We start from the raw sequence: 16661 nt of genomic DNA, 5'->3' as shown, positions 1-16661 counted from the left end.
TTAACGTGCATTTCCTGTATCTGTAATTAGATACACATCGGTAGATGCTACATCTGTAGTTAGATGTACTGGTTGAAATTATGACAAGCATATTGCATAGATAGTGTTAATATGATACTTAGAAGGAATATTACATCTAGTTATACAACCTTTAGTGATATTATAATAGATCCGTGGATTCGTCTAGAGTCAGCTGGATTCATCCAAAATAAAGTTCCCAACTAACCTTTCTTTCATCTAATGATTTTAACAGGCATAATGACCTTTGCTTAATTTCATTATTTTACAAGAGCTTATCAAATCATGATTTTTCTAGTTCTATATTCCTGCTGAATTTACTAGCTATGTATTGTCTAAAGAATAAACTTTCATCAACTACTCGGTAATGCTTAAATACAATTCAGATAAAAGTCAACATAAATGTTTGATCCTTTGCTTCATTTCCTAGTTTTCCTAAGAGTGAATTGGTGCCTTATTAACCTCCAAAGGTAATCAAGTTGCTTTCTTTGGTTTGTGGAGGGATAGATATCATTATGAACTCATGGATTTTAGAGGTGCCTGGCTGGTTCAGTCAGAAGAAGAGCATGTGACTCTTGATCTCAGGGTCCGGAGTTTGAGCCTACACGTTGGGGGTAGAGATTACTTAAATATCTTCCAACATACATGTATATGATAATGTGTTTTAGGTTATTTTAGTCAGTGTTCTTTTTTGAGGCTCAAAGTTACAGATTTTTGGTCATTGGGAGTCCTCTTTGAACTAGCTCCTGTGTTCTTTTGGCACAACTCCAGTAATCTTTGATAGCTTCTTTGCTTTCCCATAAGAAACTATATCCCAGGGGCGCCTGAGTGGCTCAGTCAGTTAAGCGGCCAACTTCAGCTCAGGTCATGATCTGACAGTTCATGAGTTCAAGCCCCACGTCAGGCTCTGTACTGACAGCTCAGAGCCTGGAGCCTGCTTCGGATTCTGTCTCCCTCTCTCTCTGCCCCTCTCCCACTCATGCTGTGTCTCTCTCTCTCAAAAATGAATAAACTTTAAAAAAAAAAAAGAAAGAAAGAAAGAAAGAAAAGAAACAATGTCCCAGACCTGAAATCGTCAGTTTCTCTAAGGTGCCCTGATTCCTTTCAGTAAAGAAGGAACTGGTATTTTAAAGACCACAATCTGGGGACTATGGGCATTTACTGCTATTGACTTGCCATTGCTTCTAGACCCTTTCAGTGGATAGAGCTAGGAAAAATTGGTTTAGAAAAAAATTAAATCATGAGCTCATAGTGATTTTTCCATTTTAAATCAAATATTAGTTTTTACTTAGCTTAATTTGTAGTTCTTTTTTCTTATACTTAAAAACTTCAGTTTGTAATCACACCGACATTAACAATTTATCATACAGTATAAAGAGTTTCAACACAACAATACCAATATTATTACTAAAAATACTTCCAAATGCAGGTTAAGATCTCGTTGTGGTTATTTTTGTCTCTAACATACATCCCACAAAAGATGAATGAGTCAAAATACTGGTTTTTAAAATTACTTGGAATAATGCTTCTCTGTGTGGCTATGCCAACATCTAGATATGTAGCCACGTTCATTTGTTTCAGGCTTCTTTTGGTTTTTACATACAGTTTTATTATTTTAAGATTTAATTTTTAAAACGTTTATATGGTTCCAAATTCAAAACTGTAAAAACAAGGTACAATCAGAACTATTTTCCATCTCTTTCCCTGTCCCTCTCTCTATTCCTTCCATTCTCATCTAGGTAACTTTTTTCATTAGTTTTTAGCTCATCCTCCCATTGCTTCTTTTTGAACATATAAACATATATATGGGGGAAATGGTATTTTAAAGTACACAATTTGGAGACTATGGAAATTCACCATTATTGATTGGTGGGGGGGGAGGAGTATTTGTGTGTATATCCACCTTTCCTTTTTGCCTCAAAAACTACTACACTATATACACTTTTGTGCACTAGCATGCTTTTTTTAATTGTAAATTCTACAATTACCCTGTAGTATAAAGAAATCTTTTTTATTACTATATTCTTTATTAATGAATAAAACGGTCATTATACAGATGTTCCATTTATTCAGCCAGGCCTACATGGAAGGGCTTTTGTGTTGTTTCCAGTGATTTGTTGTCACAAAGAGTGCTGTGAACAGTAAGTGTGTGATGGAGTTATTTCTTATTTTGGAAACATTCCAACGATATTATAGCAATTTCCCTCCTCTTACCCTCAAATCATAACAACTCAAGCAGCAAAAAAGGGAGAGTAAGAAAATTCAGTAAGGTGAGAGAAATTTCATTTCTAATACTTCCTGTAAGTATTTCACTCCAGTGAAAATTAATTTTGAATTGTTATACTGTATATTATAAACAGTATCACATATTGCTGCACACCTTTAGGTTTTCTACACTGAAACTATTTCAAAGTGAAAATAGCAAGCATAAGTAAAAAGAAGAGTGAAGTGGAAGGTTTAAATATGAGCTCTTTTCTGGCTGGTATGGTTCTGAAATTCAATGATTTCATAGTTAAGTCCTTGGGATTTCCTAAAATAAAGTAGAATTCAATCATTTTAGAGTAAATGGAACAAAAAGGCTTCACCCCAAGCTTGTTTCCATTCCTATTTATTCCAAATTCTGTAACATTTAGCAAGTTTTAATACCTAAAGAAAGCAAAGTAACATCTATCTAAAGACAAACCACCTTTTTCGTAATATCTTTTATGCATAATACAAGATCAAAATTACAGAGCCTGTGCCAAATGCTCTATGTAGGCAGTTTAACAAGGACTTCCTGTTACCGGCTAGCTCCAATGAAAACGATCTTCCTTTAATCTAAAGAATAGGCAGCTAACAGGCAAAACCGGATCCTCCAGGTGTGAAGCAAGCAATTTGTTCTTCTCATTTGATACTAACAGCAAAAGGACAACTCTACGTCTAACTTATTTGACTTCATTATTTGGCTTTCAATTACATTAACTAGATGAAAACCATACAGAAATTAGCTTGTGAACTATAAGACACAGGCTTCAATAATTTGATTGAAACGTTACAGATAATTCAGCTGTTCTCTCAAGGGCAGGACTCCAACACTGCAGGTGGAAAAGCAACAAAAAGAACAAGACAAAGGTAAATAAAACTACTTTTTTGTACTTTTCAATGCAAGACATCCATAGACTGAAATGTGTGACATTTAAAAATAGCTCAACAGATAATTAAAGTTACTGGTTTGCTTAGATTTCGACCAGGTAACTGATCTGTTCATTTATACTCCTATATCTTGAATAAGGTTTGGGTTTAGAGCTCTTTGAAATAAACCACTATAATAAAAATCAACTTTTTCTTTTAATTCCTTTAAAAAATAACTTCTCATTTTGGAAACACTAGAAAATCAGATCCTCTAAAAACAAACTTAAAATGCTTTCTTTTGTAGACTATAAATTAGTCATACTGTGCTTACTTTCAGAATACTTTTACATTTAATTGTGAAAAGACGCTTATGCCCATACACATATACACATTGACACACATGTATAATATTTTTAAAGTTAAGATAATTTCCTGTAAGATCTTAATTTCTTCATTGTTTCTGAAAATCTTTTAAATTGGAAGAAATTAGATAATAACTTTGTTATAAAAGGACTACAGTAAAAATATCAAAGTACTCAGAGTTTTAATGTTTCAGTATATTCTATATTCTATATTTTAATGTTTAAGTATATCCTAAGTACTTAAATTATAAAACTTAATATAAATATATTTGATTTGATGGTTTTAAAACTTAAGTCAGTACTATTTAAATGCAACATATATATAGGTAGTCTGATACGTTCAGAATTAAGTAATCTATAGAAGCTTAACCAAAAGCTATTTTATTTTTTGATATTTCTTCAAAGTTATTTTATAATTCCTACCATGTTAGATCTTAATAAATAGCCCATTTTCAATCAAAATAATAATGACTTTTATTAAATGTTTTAAGGGTGGACTTGAAAGTTGGCTATGATATATTTAGAACACATTGTCTCCATGGCTATGTAGTTTTAAACTTAATATAAAAATCTTTTCATGTATGTACAGCTTAATAAGATAAGTGGGAGTTCAAAATTATACCAAAGTCTTAAATATTTAAACAAAAATGGTCTTACTGTTACATTATGCAAGGTAATTTAACAATTTATTTACAACAAATGAGGAGAATAAAAAAGTACTGAAAGACTGCATTATAAAAAATAAGAGAATTTAAACTCTGAGAAAATATATGCAATTTTCAATATTTCTTTTTAGTTTGCTTTCCATATTTAAGCAGCCCAAGAGGTGAATTTTCCATGAACAGATGCTTTCACTTTGAATTAGGAAAATGTTACAAGTTGTCTTCACACATAAAAGCAAAAGAATACTCTATTTCATGTTGGATAAAAACTGGTTACATTTATTAAAATAGTGTGTATTTAATACAGTAACTGTAGAAAGAAATTTCTTACTAAAAAAAATCTATAAATCTGTAAATATCTGTCTCAAGGTATATGTTTCTTAAAGCATTAGGTAATTTTTACTCATATTTCTGTTTCTGAGAATGTTCCCTGTTTGTAATAGGGTGGAGAAAGTTTTACGTCATACAAAGTTTACTTTTCTATTTCCCAGAACAAATTGTCAAAGTTGATTACCATATTTATAAATTAGTCTTCTTTCTTTTTGCAAATATCCTATTTAAGCTCAAGATAAGTCAGTTATTAACAGTACAATTAAAAATTGTATAGCAACACAGTAAGCTAAACATACTGACAGAGGATTCATATTTGGATAGAAATCTTCCAACATTAAGAAAAATACATTTAAGGTACAGAAAGATTATATACAATGGTAGTCTCATCAATTTCATGTAGCCTAAGCAATTACACATTTATGGCTTCATGAACTCTGTCTCTTCCAACTTTCAAATTCTAATATACTTATATGTCTCACTTTACTTAATATTCTAATTTATGAAGCTGTAAAATTAAGAGGTTAAATTGGAAATAGTTATGCATGTACTTATGAAAAGGTAACTACTAGGAAATACAATTTATATGTAACATGTAAGTGCAACTGAGTACCTCCTACATTAAGTCAATTTTGGGGCAGATTAAGAAGAATTTAAGGAACATTCTGAACTATGTTAACTCTGTAAAGATAATCACCTATGACTTTCAGTCAAGATATACAGATATCCCACCCTCTTGCTACAAACATATGGAAGTACAGGGTGCCTGGGTGGCTCAGTTGATTAAGGTTTCGACTCATGGTTTCAATTCACATGATTTGTGAGATGGAGCCCTACGTCAGGCTCCACACTGACAGCGCGGAGCCTGCTTGGGACTTCTCTCTCCCTCTCTCAAAATAAAACACATTAAAAAAAAAAAAAAATGTAGACATGTTTGATGTAGTCTTAAGGGAAAAAACACAAAATTTAAAATTGCATCATTACATTTGAAGTAAGAAAGGGAAATTTCCAGATGCTAGAATTGAAGAGGCGACACACAGCCAAAATGGAAAGCAGGAATTAAAGCTAACTCCATACAAATACTTTACCTTAGAGGCTGCAGTTTAGAATTTGTGCATAATAGGGGACTAAAACTGAGCTTCCTAAAGTGGTAAACTAGAAAAAAATAGAATATAGTTCATATACAGTTACAGGAAAATCTGTTGGATTTAATGTCAGGATTACAGTGGGAGGTGAGGTATCCACTGAGGCTATAAAAATCAGTAAGAAAAAAATCCAGACCCATATGTATATACCTGGGCTATAGAAAAATCACTAGAGAAAAATCAAGCCCATATTTATAGTACCTGGGCTAAGAAGGCAAACTCCAGAGGGCCCTAGTCATGCCAAAAACAAACAAACAAACAAACAAAAAAAATGGGTTAAGGATGTATCCATAATGCAGAGCACTCAGGACATCCTTGTATAATATAATCACCTACTACTGACAAAGGTCACAAAATACAGCTGCCCACCACCAGAAGAAACAGTCTGTGGCCACAACAAAGGAATTTATTCCTAAGAAACCAGAAATAATTTAATAATTTAAGGTATCTTTAACATAAATACACTTTAAATTAAATGTTCAAAAGAAATATGCTGTCTCTCAAAAAAATAAAATAAAACATTTAAAACAAGAAAAGAAAGAAAGGCATTGGATCTATAAATGAAGATCAACACAGTATAAACTGTATCGCTGATTTTATATAAACATTATTTATTATAATATGCATGCCATGATACATAGCACTGAAAGGAAGTCTGTTTTTTCTTTAATATCAGTAACATATTTACACCTACAGAATAAAAGATGTGGAATATTTACTTGTTTTTTTCTGGAAAAATTATTAATATTAATGAATAGAAAATACTATCAATATATTTTGAAGGATTCCTTGAAGCATGTTTTATTCAAATATTAAAATGTGAAAAAAAATATTAAAATGAGGTACACTAGGGAACTAATCTTTCAAGAACAGAAACCCAGGAAAAGACAACCTTAACAAGGGTGAGAGTCAAATGTGTTGGTTTCCAAAATCAGTGACAGTAAAATTTACTTTTCTAAAAGCACTTACAAAGGCATACTGTGTTACAATAGCAATCTGAAATATTCTATTCCTTAAAACATTTTTTCAAACTATGATGCTTGAGAAAAAGGCTTTTGATGGCACTGATCACTTATTGCTAATTAAAACAAACAAACAAACAAACAAACAAAACCATATCTATCCAGCCATAAAAATGTTAGAGGGGGTTGTTTCAGGATTTGTTCTAAACCATGCCACCAAGGAGAAAGTTGGGGACATTGCGGTTCTTGAGAACTGTGAAATTTAAGCATTGCCAAAAACTACTTAGCCATAGATAAGCATTAAACAGGACTTAATTTTCATGAATATAAAAATCAGAATCTGTTTTGTTTTGGTCCCTACCACCCCCATCTCTCATCTGAGCCTCTAATACTCAGCCTTTTCTTTTTCCCATGTTATCAAGGATAAAAGTCAGTTTTTTCAAAAATAAAAGTGCAAAAAACAACATAACTATATAAAGCATAGTATATACATTGTAGCTGTAAGAATTCATAGTAACAGGTTAGTAGAAAACAGAAATCTGTGTACATATATAGAAATGAAGTATTACTTCTTATCTCTCTTATCTCAGCCTATGACTGTGAGCCTAAACAAAATATAACAATACCTATCTCTACCATGGTATCAAGGATAGGATTCAAAGATTCTTGGAGACTTTCTGTAACATAGGTATATGAGATAGAATTAAATCTTTTTCCTCTTCTAAACTGTAAAGTGCTTAATTTGGTCTAATTATACTACAGGTTATAATAAAGCTGCAAACAACATAATTATTTTAGCTCTGATATACTATATTACCTTCTGCAAGAACTTTATTTTTTAGTCTTTATAGTAATTATACTAATTTATTATAGTACTTATACTAAAAACACTATTTGATATAGATCAACTTCATTTAGAGCATATTTCACTAGGATAACCTATTTCTAGTCACTATAGAAATCAGAAAAAGAACAGATCTGCAATCAGGTAGTCTTGTATCTGAATGAGGTTCTGCCACTTTTTAGTTATGTGGCCTCTGGCAAGTCCCTTTACCTTTCAGACACTAAGAAAGTTAGAGGAATAGCTAAGAAAGTTAACATCCAAATAAGGGGAATTTTAAAGAAAGTAATACAAAGAGAATGGAAAAGATGAAGTTTTTGAAAAATTAGGAACCTCCTTTCCCCCCCCGAAAAAAATCCTAAATACATCAATTTTCCAGACTGAAAAATCATTCAACTTCCAGCAAATAAATGCAAAAAGATGTACCCCAAGTCATGTTATTGTGAAAATTCAGAACACTGAGATTAAAAAAGAAAAGGCCAAGACTTTTATGAAAGGAAGGGGAAAAAAACGATCCTATTTAAAATACCAGGAATTCTATGGCAGATTTCTTAAGGGCGACAAAGAATGTTAGATAAAAATGCAGCAAGGTTTTCAAAATTCTATGGAATATAATTTCCAAGTAAGAATTATATCTGCAGAAAATCTGTCATTCCGGTATTAAGGATAGAATAAAAATGTTTTCAGAAATATAAGTGATCACCACATTTATGTTTTAAAAGGAAACTATGGTATGCCCCCAAATCAAGGGAATAAACCAAGAATAGAGATGAGGAACTAGGGATCAGGAGGAGATAATACACAAGAAAAGAGAAAAATATCCAAACATAGCAGCTGTGTAGTAAATCAGGTCATACTAGAGGGTTTCGAGAAAGAAGCCTCAGAAGATGGAATAACAACATGAAATAAAAGAAAAAGAATACCTACTATATTTGAATATATTAAGAGGGTATTTTCAGTTCAAGTCAAGAGTTTAGAGTGAAGTAGTAATGCACATGTACAAAATTAAGCAACTAAAAACCTGAGGTAATTAGTATTTTCAAGAGAAATTTAAAAGTTACATGGTTCTTGATCTGAGTAGTGGTTACATGGATGTGTTCACTTTGTGAAAAATCATCAAACTATACATTTTTATTTGGGACACTTTCTGTATATGTGCAAATACTTCAACAAAAAGCTTTCTTAAAGTGAAAATACACATTTCCTAGCCTTATCCACTGAAAAGGCCTAGAAACAATGAAAAAAATTATCTGAGAAAGAAAATATAGCCATACTACCTTTTGTGACTCTGGTATATGTAATATTTGGGTAGTCAGAATAATGTAAACACAGAATACTAACCAAAAATTGTGATATAACTATACTGAGAGGGAAAAATTGAGGGAAGACTGGGGGTATAATGTGGTTAAACCACATCTTTCATAGCAGAGATACAATAGAATATTTAAAACTGAAAAAGCGGAAACACCTATGGAAGCAAATTACCTAGAAACAGAGAGTTTAAAAGTAACATACAGCTAAGGGGCTGGAAACAACTGCCTTTGGGAATGGGAAAATGGAAATGAGGCGTGGTGGGGCAGGCAAGGGTTGGCTGTATATCTTTACAAGCTTTGAAGTGATTTGACTTCTTAAACTGTCTATGTGTGCTAATTTGAGGAGAAAAAAAATCATATTTTAAAAGCCAATTTAAAAAAGACAAAGTTTTGGGGATGCAAGCTGGTGCAGCCACTCTGGAAAACAGTATGGAGGTTCCTCAAAAAACTAAAAACAGAAGTACCCTACAACCCAGCAATTGCACTACTAGGCATTTATCCAAGGGATACAGATATGCTGTTTCGAAGGGGCACATGCACCCCAATGTTTATAGCAGCGCTATTGACAATAGCTAAACTATGGAAAGAGCCCAAATGTCCATCGATGGATGAATGGATAAAGAAGATGTGGTATATATATATATTATATATATATATATAAAATATATATAATATATATAATGTATATAATATTTATATTATATATATATAATATATATATAATATATATAATGGAGTATTACTCGGCAATCAAAAAGAATGAAATCTTGCCATTTGCAACTACGTGGATGGAATTGGAGGGTATTATGCTAAGTGAAATTAGTCAGAGAAAGACAAAAATCCTATGACTTCACTCATATGAGGACTTTAAGAGACAAAACAGATGAACATAAGGGAAGGGAAACACAAATAATATAAAAACAGGGAGAGGCCAAAGCATAAGAGACTCATAAATATGGAGAACAAACAGAGGGTTACTGGAGGGTTGTGGGGGGGGGGGGGTGGGCTAAATGGGTAAGGGGAACTAAGGAATCTACTCCTGAAATCATCGTTGCACTATATGCTAACTAATTTGGATGCAAATTAAAAGAAATAAAATTAAAAAATAAAAGAAGGAAATTCTACATTTGCAACAACATGGATGAAACTGGAGGACATTATGCTAAGTTAAATAAGCCAAACAGAGAAAGACAAATGTTGTATTGTATCACTTACATGTGGAATCTTAAAAAAAAAAAAATTTGATTTCATAGAAACAGAATAGAAATAGAATGGTGGCTGGGGAAAGACTGAAATGAGCAGAGATAGGTCAAAGAGTACACACTTTCAATTTAAAGAAAAATAGGTTCTGAGGATATAAAGTACAGCATGGGGACTGTGGTTAATAATATGGTGTATATATTTGAAAGTTGCTCAGAGTACATCATAAGTATTCTAACCATACATGCAAAAAAAAAGGCTAATTATGTGAAGTGAAGGATGTATTCATTATATTGAAACTGGTAATCATTCCACAATGTATATGAAGTCATCACACTGAACACTTTAAAAATATACAATTATATTTGTCAATTATTCCTCAATAAAGTTGAGGGGGAGATTGGAAGAAAAGCAGTGTAAAATAAAGAAATTACCTCAGCCAAAAAAAATAAAAAAATAAAAAAAGACAAAGTTTACAAGCAACCTGACATCCTAAGCACTAAGGGGAGGGGTTTATTGTCAGCATCAATAAGGTAATACCAGAAGAGCATATAGATAAGGAAGTAATAAATAATGCTAAACCCAACAAAGAACAGTAGGGAGCTATTCAAGACACATCATTAAGCTAACTGACTTTTTAGCATCAACCTCCCTCTACACCAGAAAGAGGGTGAGTCTTTACCAGAAGTATATAGTAAATTATGGGTGGTAATTCTGCTTTCACAAAGTTGCCACATGAGAAAAAGTTTCTACAATCACTTCCCAATGTTTTTGAGTGTTTTTAAATATCTTCACCAGCATGATCATCAGACATTTAATAAAATACTGAATACAAAAGAGCATATAGATGATCCCAGCTTTATGTTATATATATATATATATATATATATATATATATATATATATATATATATATTCTGGGAAATATATATTATAGATCTCACACTGGAAGAAGCACTAGCCTAGAAGCCAGGAAATCTTGCATTATTTAACCAGTACTACCATTAACAAGCTCTGGGTAAGACATTTAACTTTTCTGATTCTCAACTTTCCCATAAGAAAAATGTGGAAATTGATTAGCTAACTTATAAGGCTTCTTTCTGGAATCCCATTCATTGCCTTGGCACCCCATTTCCTACAGCCTGAGTACTATCCCATGGCTCTTCATCTTCTCAACAGTAGGTCTCATAGTTCAAATACCACCTTAGAGAAGATTTGCTTAATTGATCCATCAAGATCTAAAATTGTCTCATTTATTTGTTTAATTGTATATTGCCCATCTCCCCTCAGAGAGTAAATTATTCCAGGACAGGTACTATTAAATAAATACTACAGTATTTAAAACTTTGCATATAGTAAGCCTCAATAATTATTTGACAGAATGTCAGTCCTTTAAAACCAAAGGAATATTATTAGGACACTGGTTTAACTTTTCGTGCAATGCAGGCCTCATTTCCACATCATCAACTGGGTCATCAATCAAGAATCTTGAACATCTCCAGTGACAACAAGCCTATTAACTCATGAAGCAGTTCATTCTATCTTGGGACAACTCTACTCATTTGAAAAGTCTTCTTTACACTAAATCAAACCTCTCTCCATGTAATTTCCACTCATGTCTCTTGGATTAATGCCAAGTTAAGTCTGGTCCCTCTTATACATACAGACCTACACATTTCAGAAAACAGTTGTAGATACTCCCTACATCTCTGTTGCAGGAAAAGTATTTCCATTCTTTTCAGTGATTCTCCTTGTATTATGTCCCTGAGATTGTCTTCCAATCTCAACCTTCCCGTGATAGTATGGAAATTCCCAATTTTTGAATTCTTATCTCAAAACATCAGAACTTAACACAGTCCTTCTCTCATTTGCTTTGACTAACATAAAGTCAGTGGAACAAATATCTTTCTTAGTCAATCTAGACATGACAATATTATTCATGAAAGCATAATGATTATTCTGATATAAAGCTCATAATCAACTAAAACCTGCAGTTATTTTGATCAGCACTGCATGAAGATAGGATCTTCCATTTTATAGATGTAAAGATGCTTTCTAAACAATTAGTTGCAATATTTTATATCCGTCCTGGTTAAACATAATTTTGTTCCTTTTAGTAGAGTGTTCTATGCTATTTTAATCTTTGAATCCCAACTCTGTACTTGAAGATCTCTCCAAATTATGTGTCATCAACATATTTGATAAGTATGCCTTCTGTGACAACACCCAAATCACTGATAAAAATATTTGCATAAGCAATATCAAACACTTACATCCCATAGCATAACAGCATAACATTAGCAATACTGGCTGATTTTTCTCTGGCTTATACTGATATTATGTGTGGTTCAACACACTATTTGTAACTCCCCAACAGCTTCTTATCTGCAAAAATATCATGAAAGGCATTATTAAATGCCCTTCTTAAGTCAAGATGTTCTATGAAAATAAAGTATTTTATTAACATAGATTGTCTTTTTAAATATATTTTTGTTTTTATCTAAATTCCAGTGAGATAACATATATACACATACACACACACACACACACACACACACACACACACACGTCCATAATTTGGAAGTAAATAATACTGCTATAAACATAGGGGTACATGTATTCCTTTGAATTATTACTTTTGTATCCTTTGGGTAAATATCTAGTAATGCAATTGGTAGATCATAGGGTAGTTCTATTTTTAACTTTTTGAGGAAACTCCATACTGTTTTCCAGAGAATACATCAGTTTGCATTCCCCTTACTCATTTCATTTTATATATACGCCTAACAATGAGTGTATATATATTACATATACATAAATCAATATATGTACATATAAATTATATATGTATATACATACATGTGTATAGACCTAAACACATATATATGTATATATAAATTATATATACTTTAACTTGGCACCCCATTTCCTACAGCCTGGGTACTATCCCATGGCTGTTTGCATAAATTATATACATATATATGTGTGTGCATGTATATGTGTGTGTGTATATATAATGTACACCAAATTTAATCCTGTGGATAACGACCAACACAGGATGTGATGTCAACCCTATCAGCACCCAAAAATAGCATTTTATATATTGTCATTTCTGAAAAAATAGCACTTAATATGAATTGGTAGAAATTTTGTTCTAAGTCTGGATATCTTTGCAAAGGAATGCTAAGAATAAGGAGTCAGCATAATCAAACCAAGCATATGTGGATATAATGGATATGTATATATATATACATATATATATATGTGTGTATATAATGGATAAAAAAACAGTGCTATGTCAAATGTGTTAATCAATCTAGAAGCCTCAGAAATTAAAAAAAAAATCCAATATTATCTATATTGCTTCCATCTTTCCTATGGAATCTGCCCTGTCACTAAAATGCATATTTAGCAAATGAGTTTAACATTACATAGACCAAATTAATTAGGAACAATATCTTTAGTAATAAGGGCATTTTCAAAGTGCCCTTTTACTCCTAAAAGTTGAAGATATGGTCAAATCTTCCATTTTAAGATATATCCTCTAGATGCACAAAAAGCTATTAAATGGCAGAATCATGAGATGAGACTGAACTACTTATTTGGGGGCAACTGTATCTCTATCACTGCTTTCTCAGCTATTTCACCCAACCGAACAGGACTCATAGTAGGCCCACAGGGTATGCAGTAACTTATAAATTATTTTACATTACTTTTCCTATTCAGTTATCTTTATGAGGAAATACTTACTGATTTTTCTAATTTTTCAAACTCTTTTCAGAAAACTAGGAGGATTTTTCCTGGGAGACACACATTAGCTATGTGAAGCCAACCGTTACTGAGAGAAAATGCCAAACTTTTCTTTGTTCAACACAATCATTTTTGCTTCTTAAAAGGAAACGGAAGATGAAAGACCGACTTCAAGAACTAAAGCAACGAACAAAAGAAATCGAACTCTCCAGAGACAGGCATGTGTTGACTACAGAAGCAGAAGAACAAGGGGTGTTTTTGCAGCAAGCTGTTATTTATGAAAGAGAGCCGGTAGCTGAGAGACACTTACATGAGATCCAAAAACTACAGGAGAGTATTAACAATTTGACAGATGATGTTCAAAAATTTGGGCAGCAACAGAGAAGTCTGGTGGCTTCAATGAGAAGGTTTAGTCTACTTAAGAGAGAGTCTAGCATTACAAAGGAGATAAAAATACAAGCAGAACACATTAACAGAGGTTTGGATGATTTAGTAAAAGAAGTTAAGAAGTCAGAGGCTGAAAATGGTCCATCAGCAGTGGTGACAAGGATACTTAAATCTCAGCATGCTGCGATGTTCCGCCAATTTCAGCAAACAATGTTTGCATACAATGACACATTAGCAGCAAAGCAGGAGAAGTGCAAGACATTTATTTTCCGTCAGCTTGAAGTTGCTGGAAAAGAAGTGCCTGAAGAAGAAGTAAATGATATGCTTTATCAAGGCAAATGGGAAGTTTTTAATGAAAGCTTACTTACAGAAATCACTATCACTAAAGCACAACTCTCAGAGATAGAACAAAGACACAAGGAACTTGTTAATTTGGAGAACCAAATAAAAGATTTAAGGGACCTTTTCATTCAGATATCTCTTTTAGTAGAGGAACAAGGAGAAAGCATCAACAATATCGAAATGATAGTGAATGGTACAAAAGAATATGTTAACACTACTAAAGAGAAATTTGGACTTGCTGTAAAATACAAAAAAAGAAATCCTTGTAAGGTATTGTGTTGTTGGTGTTGCCCGTGCTGTGGCTCAAAATAAAGAAGCTATTTTAGACATTTTTTCCAGTTGTAGAATGAAGGATGTCCCATATTTCAGCATCTTTCTTCATTTTACAGATCCATTCACATATCTTTCATCATTATTAAGTCATAATTTTCCTCTTCAGCCCTTATCTGCTAGACCAACAGAAACTTCTTCAGTCAGGGACAAAGCAAGTCATTTATTAAACCAAAAACAGTATAGCTAGTTAACTTTAAACTCACAAGTTAACTACTAAAAATGAGATCAATGATCTTATGTTTCCATTCAGGTACCAAGCTCTATTATGTATTTTGTAACTTTTAATGCCTTAACAAGATGAATGTAAGTGACAACTGCTTAACCAATCCTTCTGGCTCATTTGAGAGCATTTCAGTGGTAAATTAAGTGCATGAAACAAGACCTCAAAAAGTGCTATATTAAAATCAAACCAGAAGCTGTGTCAAATCTTTTATGCTCAGATGGGTAAGTTAACTCGGTGGTCAACAAATCATGGAAAAATCCAACTATGTACTGAATGAAGAGTCTGGTTGGTAACTGAGAGCTGAATCTAGCTTAAGGCCTAAGAAAGTAAGGCGCTGTTTTCCTGAACTTGGGTCCATTCAGGACATTGTAGTACAGATCAGGAAGGTTGGCAAAGAAAGTAAAAAATAAAGGCAACTGCATTCTCAAAAGATTCTCTATCACTTTACGGTGAAGCTGAACACTGCACAATGGTCTAGGGATATAGTCTAAACTCACACAGGAATAGAGTTTTGGAATTCACATTTTAATGGAGAAAGCAGGTAAAAAACAAATACAAATATTAGATACTGTTAAGCTCTTGGCAGAAACTTAAGGTATTGAGAAACTGACTTTTGGAATGGCTTCTTTTCCTTGGGTGGTCAGTGAAGGCCTCTCTGAAAGGGAACATTAAATGAATATCTAAATGATGAGGACAAGGAACAGTATATCCCAGGCACAGTACAAAGGACCTGAGGATGATATAACTTATTCTGTTTAAAGAAAAATGAGCAGTACAGCTGTATCATAGTAAGAAAGGAGTAATGAGGTAAGAGATAAAGTTAAGAAAGGTCAGCAGGGGCTAGATGAAAGGCTTTGTTGGCCATGTAAGTCCGAAGTTTACAGCAAGTATAATCAATGTAAAGCCCTGAGACTGTCTCTAGCCTGAAAATGACATTATGTAATTTATCTGAGAAAAATCATCTTGTCTGCTGTATGTGGGTTAGAATGGATTTGAGGCAGATGAGTGGAGGACAAGGATGCAGGTATAGAAAACCACCAGAAGGGTAATGCAGCAATCCCAGTAAGAGATGGTGGAAGCCTGGACTAGGATGGGAATGGAGGTGGTGGTGGGGGTAGCATTACTAACACTCAAGGTTAATAAAGTGTGTTATGTCTCAGCATTGTTCTAATAATTTTACAGTTTTGCCCACAAAAACACTAGGTATGGTGAGGTTAAATAACCTGTCCCAGGCCACAGAAACTGTGAGAATCAGAATTTGAACCCAGGCTGTCTGATTCCAAAACAAATTCTTAACTACTAGGTACTATATAAGTGGCGATGAAAAAAAAATGAGACTAACTTGTGATAGATTTCAAAGCTAGAATCTACAGGAGACTGATTGGATGATCTCGTGACCCTGGGATCATGACCTGAACCAAAATCAAGAGTCACAGGCTCAACCTGCTGGGCCACCTAAGTGCCCCAGAGGTGGGTGATTTTAGAATGAAGTTACCTAAAAAGTTTGTAGATCCAAAAAAATCAAATACCCAGAGAAGAGCCTGAGGTATTCCAAAATTTCCACCTAAAGTGGAAGAGTTAATAAAGGAGATTGAGAAGAAACTATTAATGAAGTATAAGGAAAACCAAAAAAGTGTGCTACAATGCAGAGTGTTAAAAGGACAAAGTTTAGGAAGAAGTCA

General features: G+C 33.1%; 2 protein-coding genes across 6 annotated transcripts in view; one reads left to right on the top strand and one right to left on the bottom strand.

Annotated features, from left to right (window-relative positions):
• ARL13B (ADP ribosylation factor like GTPase 13B) overlaps positions 1–16661 on the bottom strand; it is a 69188-nt gene that overhangs the window by 25737 nt on the left and 26790 nt on the right. The window lies entirely within an intron of this gene.
• STX19 (syntaxin 19) lies at positions 2897–15171 on the top strand. 2 transcript variants are annotated; one of them, XM_019429967.2, is made up of 2 exons: positions 2897–3129; positions 13841–15171. In XM_019429967.2, exon 2 carries the CDS (start codon positions 13851–13853, stop codon positions 14733–14735), a length of 885 nt encoding a protein of 294 aa, XP_019285512.1. In that variant the 5' UTR covers positions 2897–3129; positions 13841–13850; the 3' UTR covers positions 14736–15171. The 2 variants fall into 2 exon arrangements, with proteins under 2 accessions (XP_019285512.1, XP_019285511.1); XM_019429966.2 differs by having other exon boundaries at positions 13726–15171.

This window comes from Panthera pardus, unplaced genomic scaffold (genome assembly GCF_024362965.1).
Source record: "Panthera pardus isolate Hobbes unplaced genomic scaffold, ASM2436296v1 HiC_scaffold_16, whole genome shotgun sequence".
NCBI lineage: Eukaryota > Metazoa > Chordata > Mammalia > Carnivora > Felidae > Panthera > Panthera pardus.
Note: the sequence above shows the minus strand (reverse complement) of the source record. Positions and strands in the feature narration are given on the sequence as shown.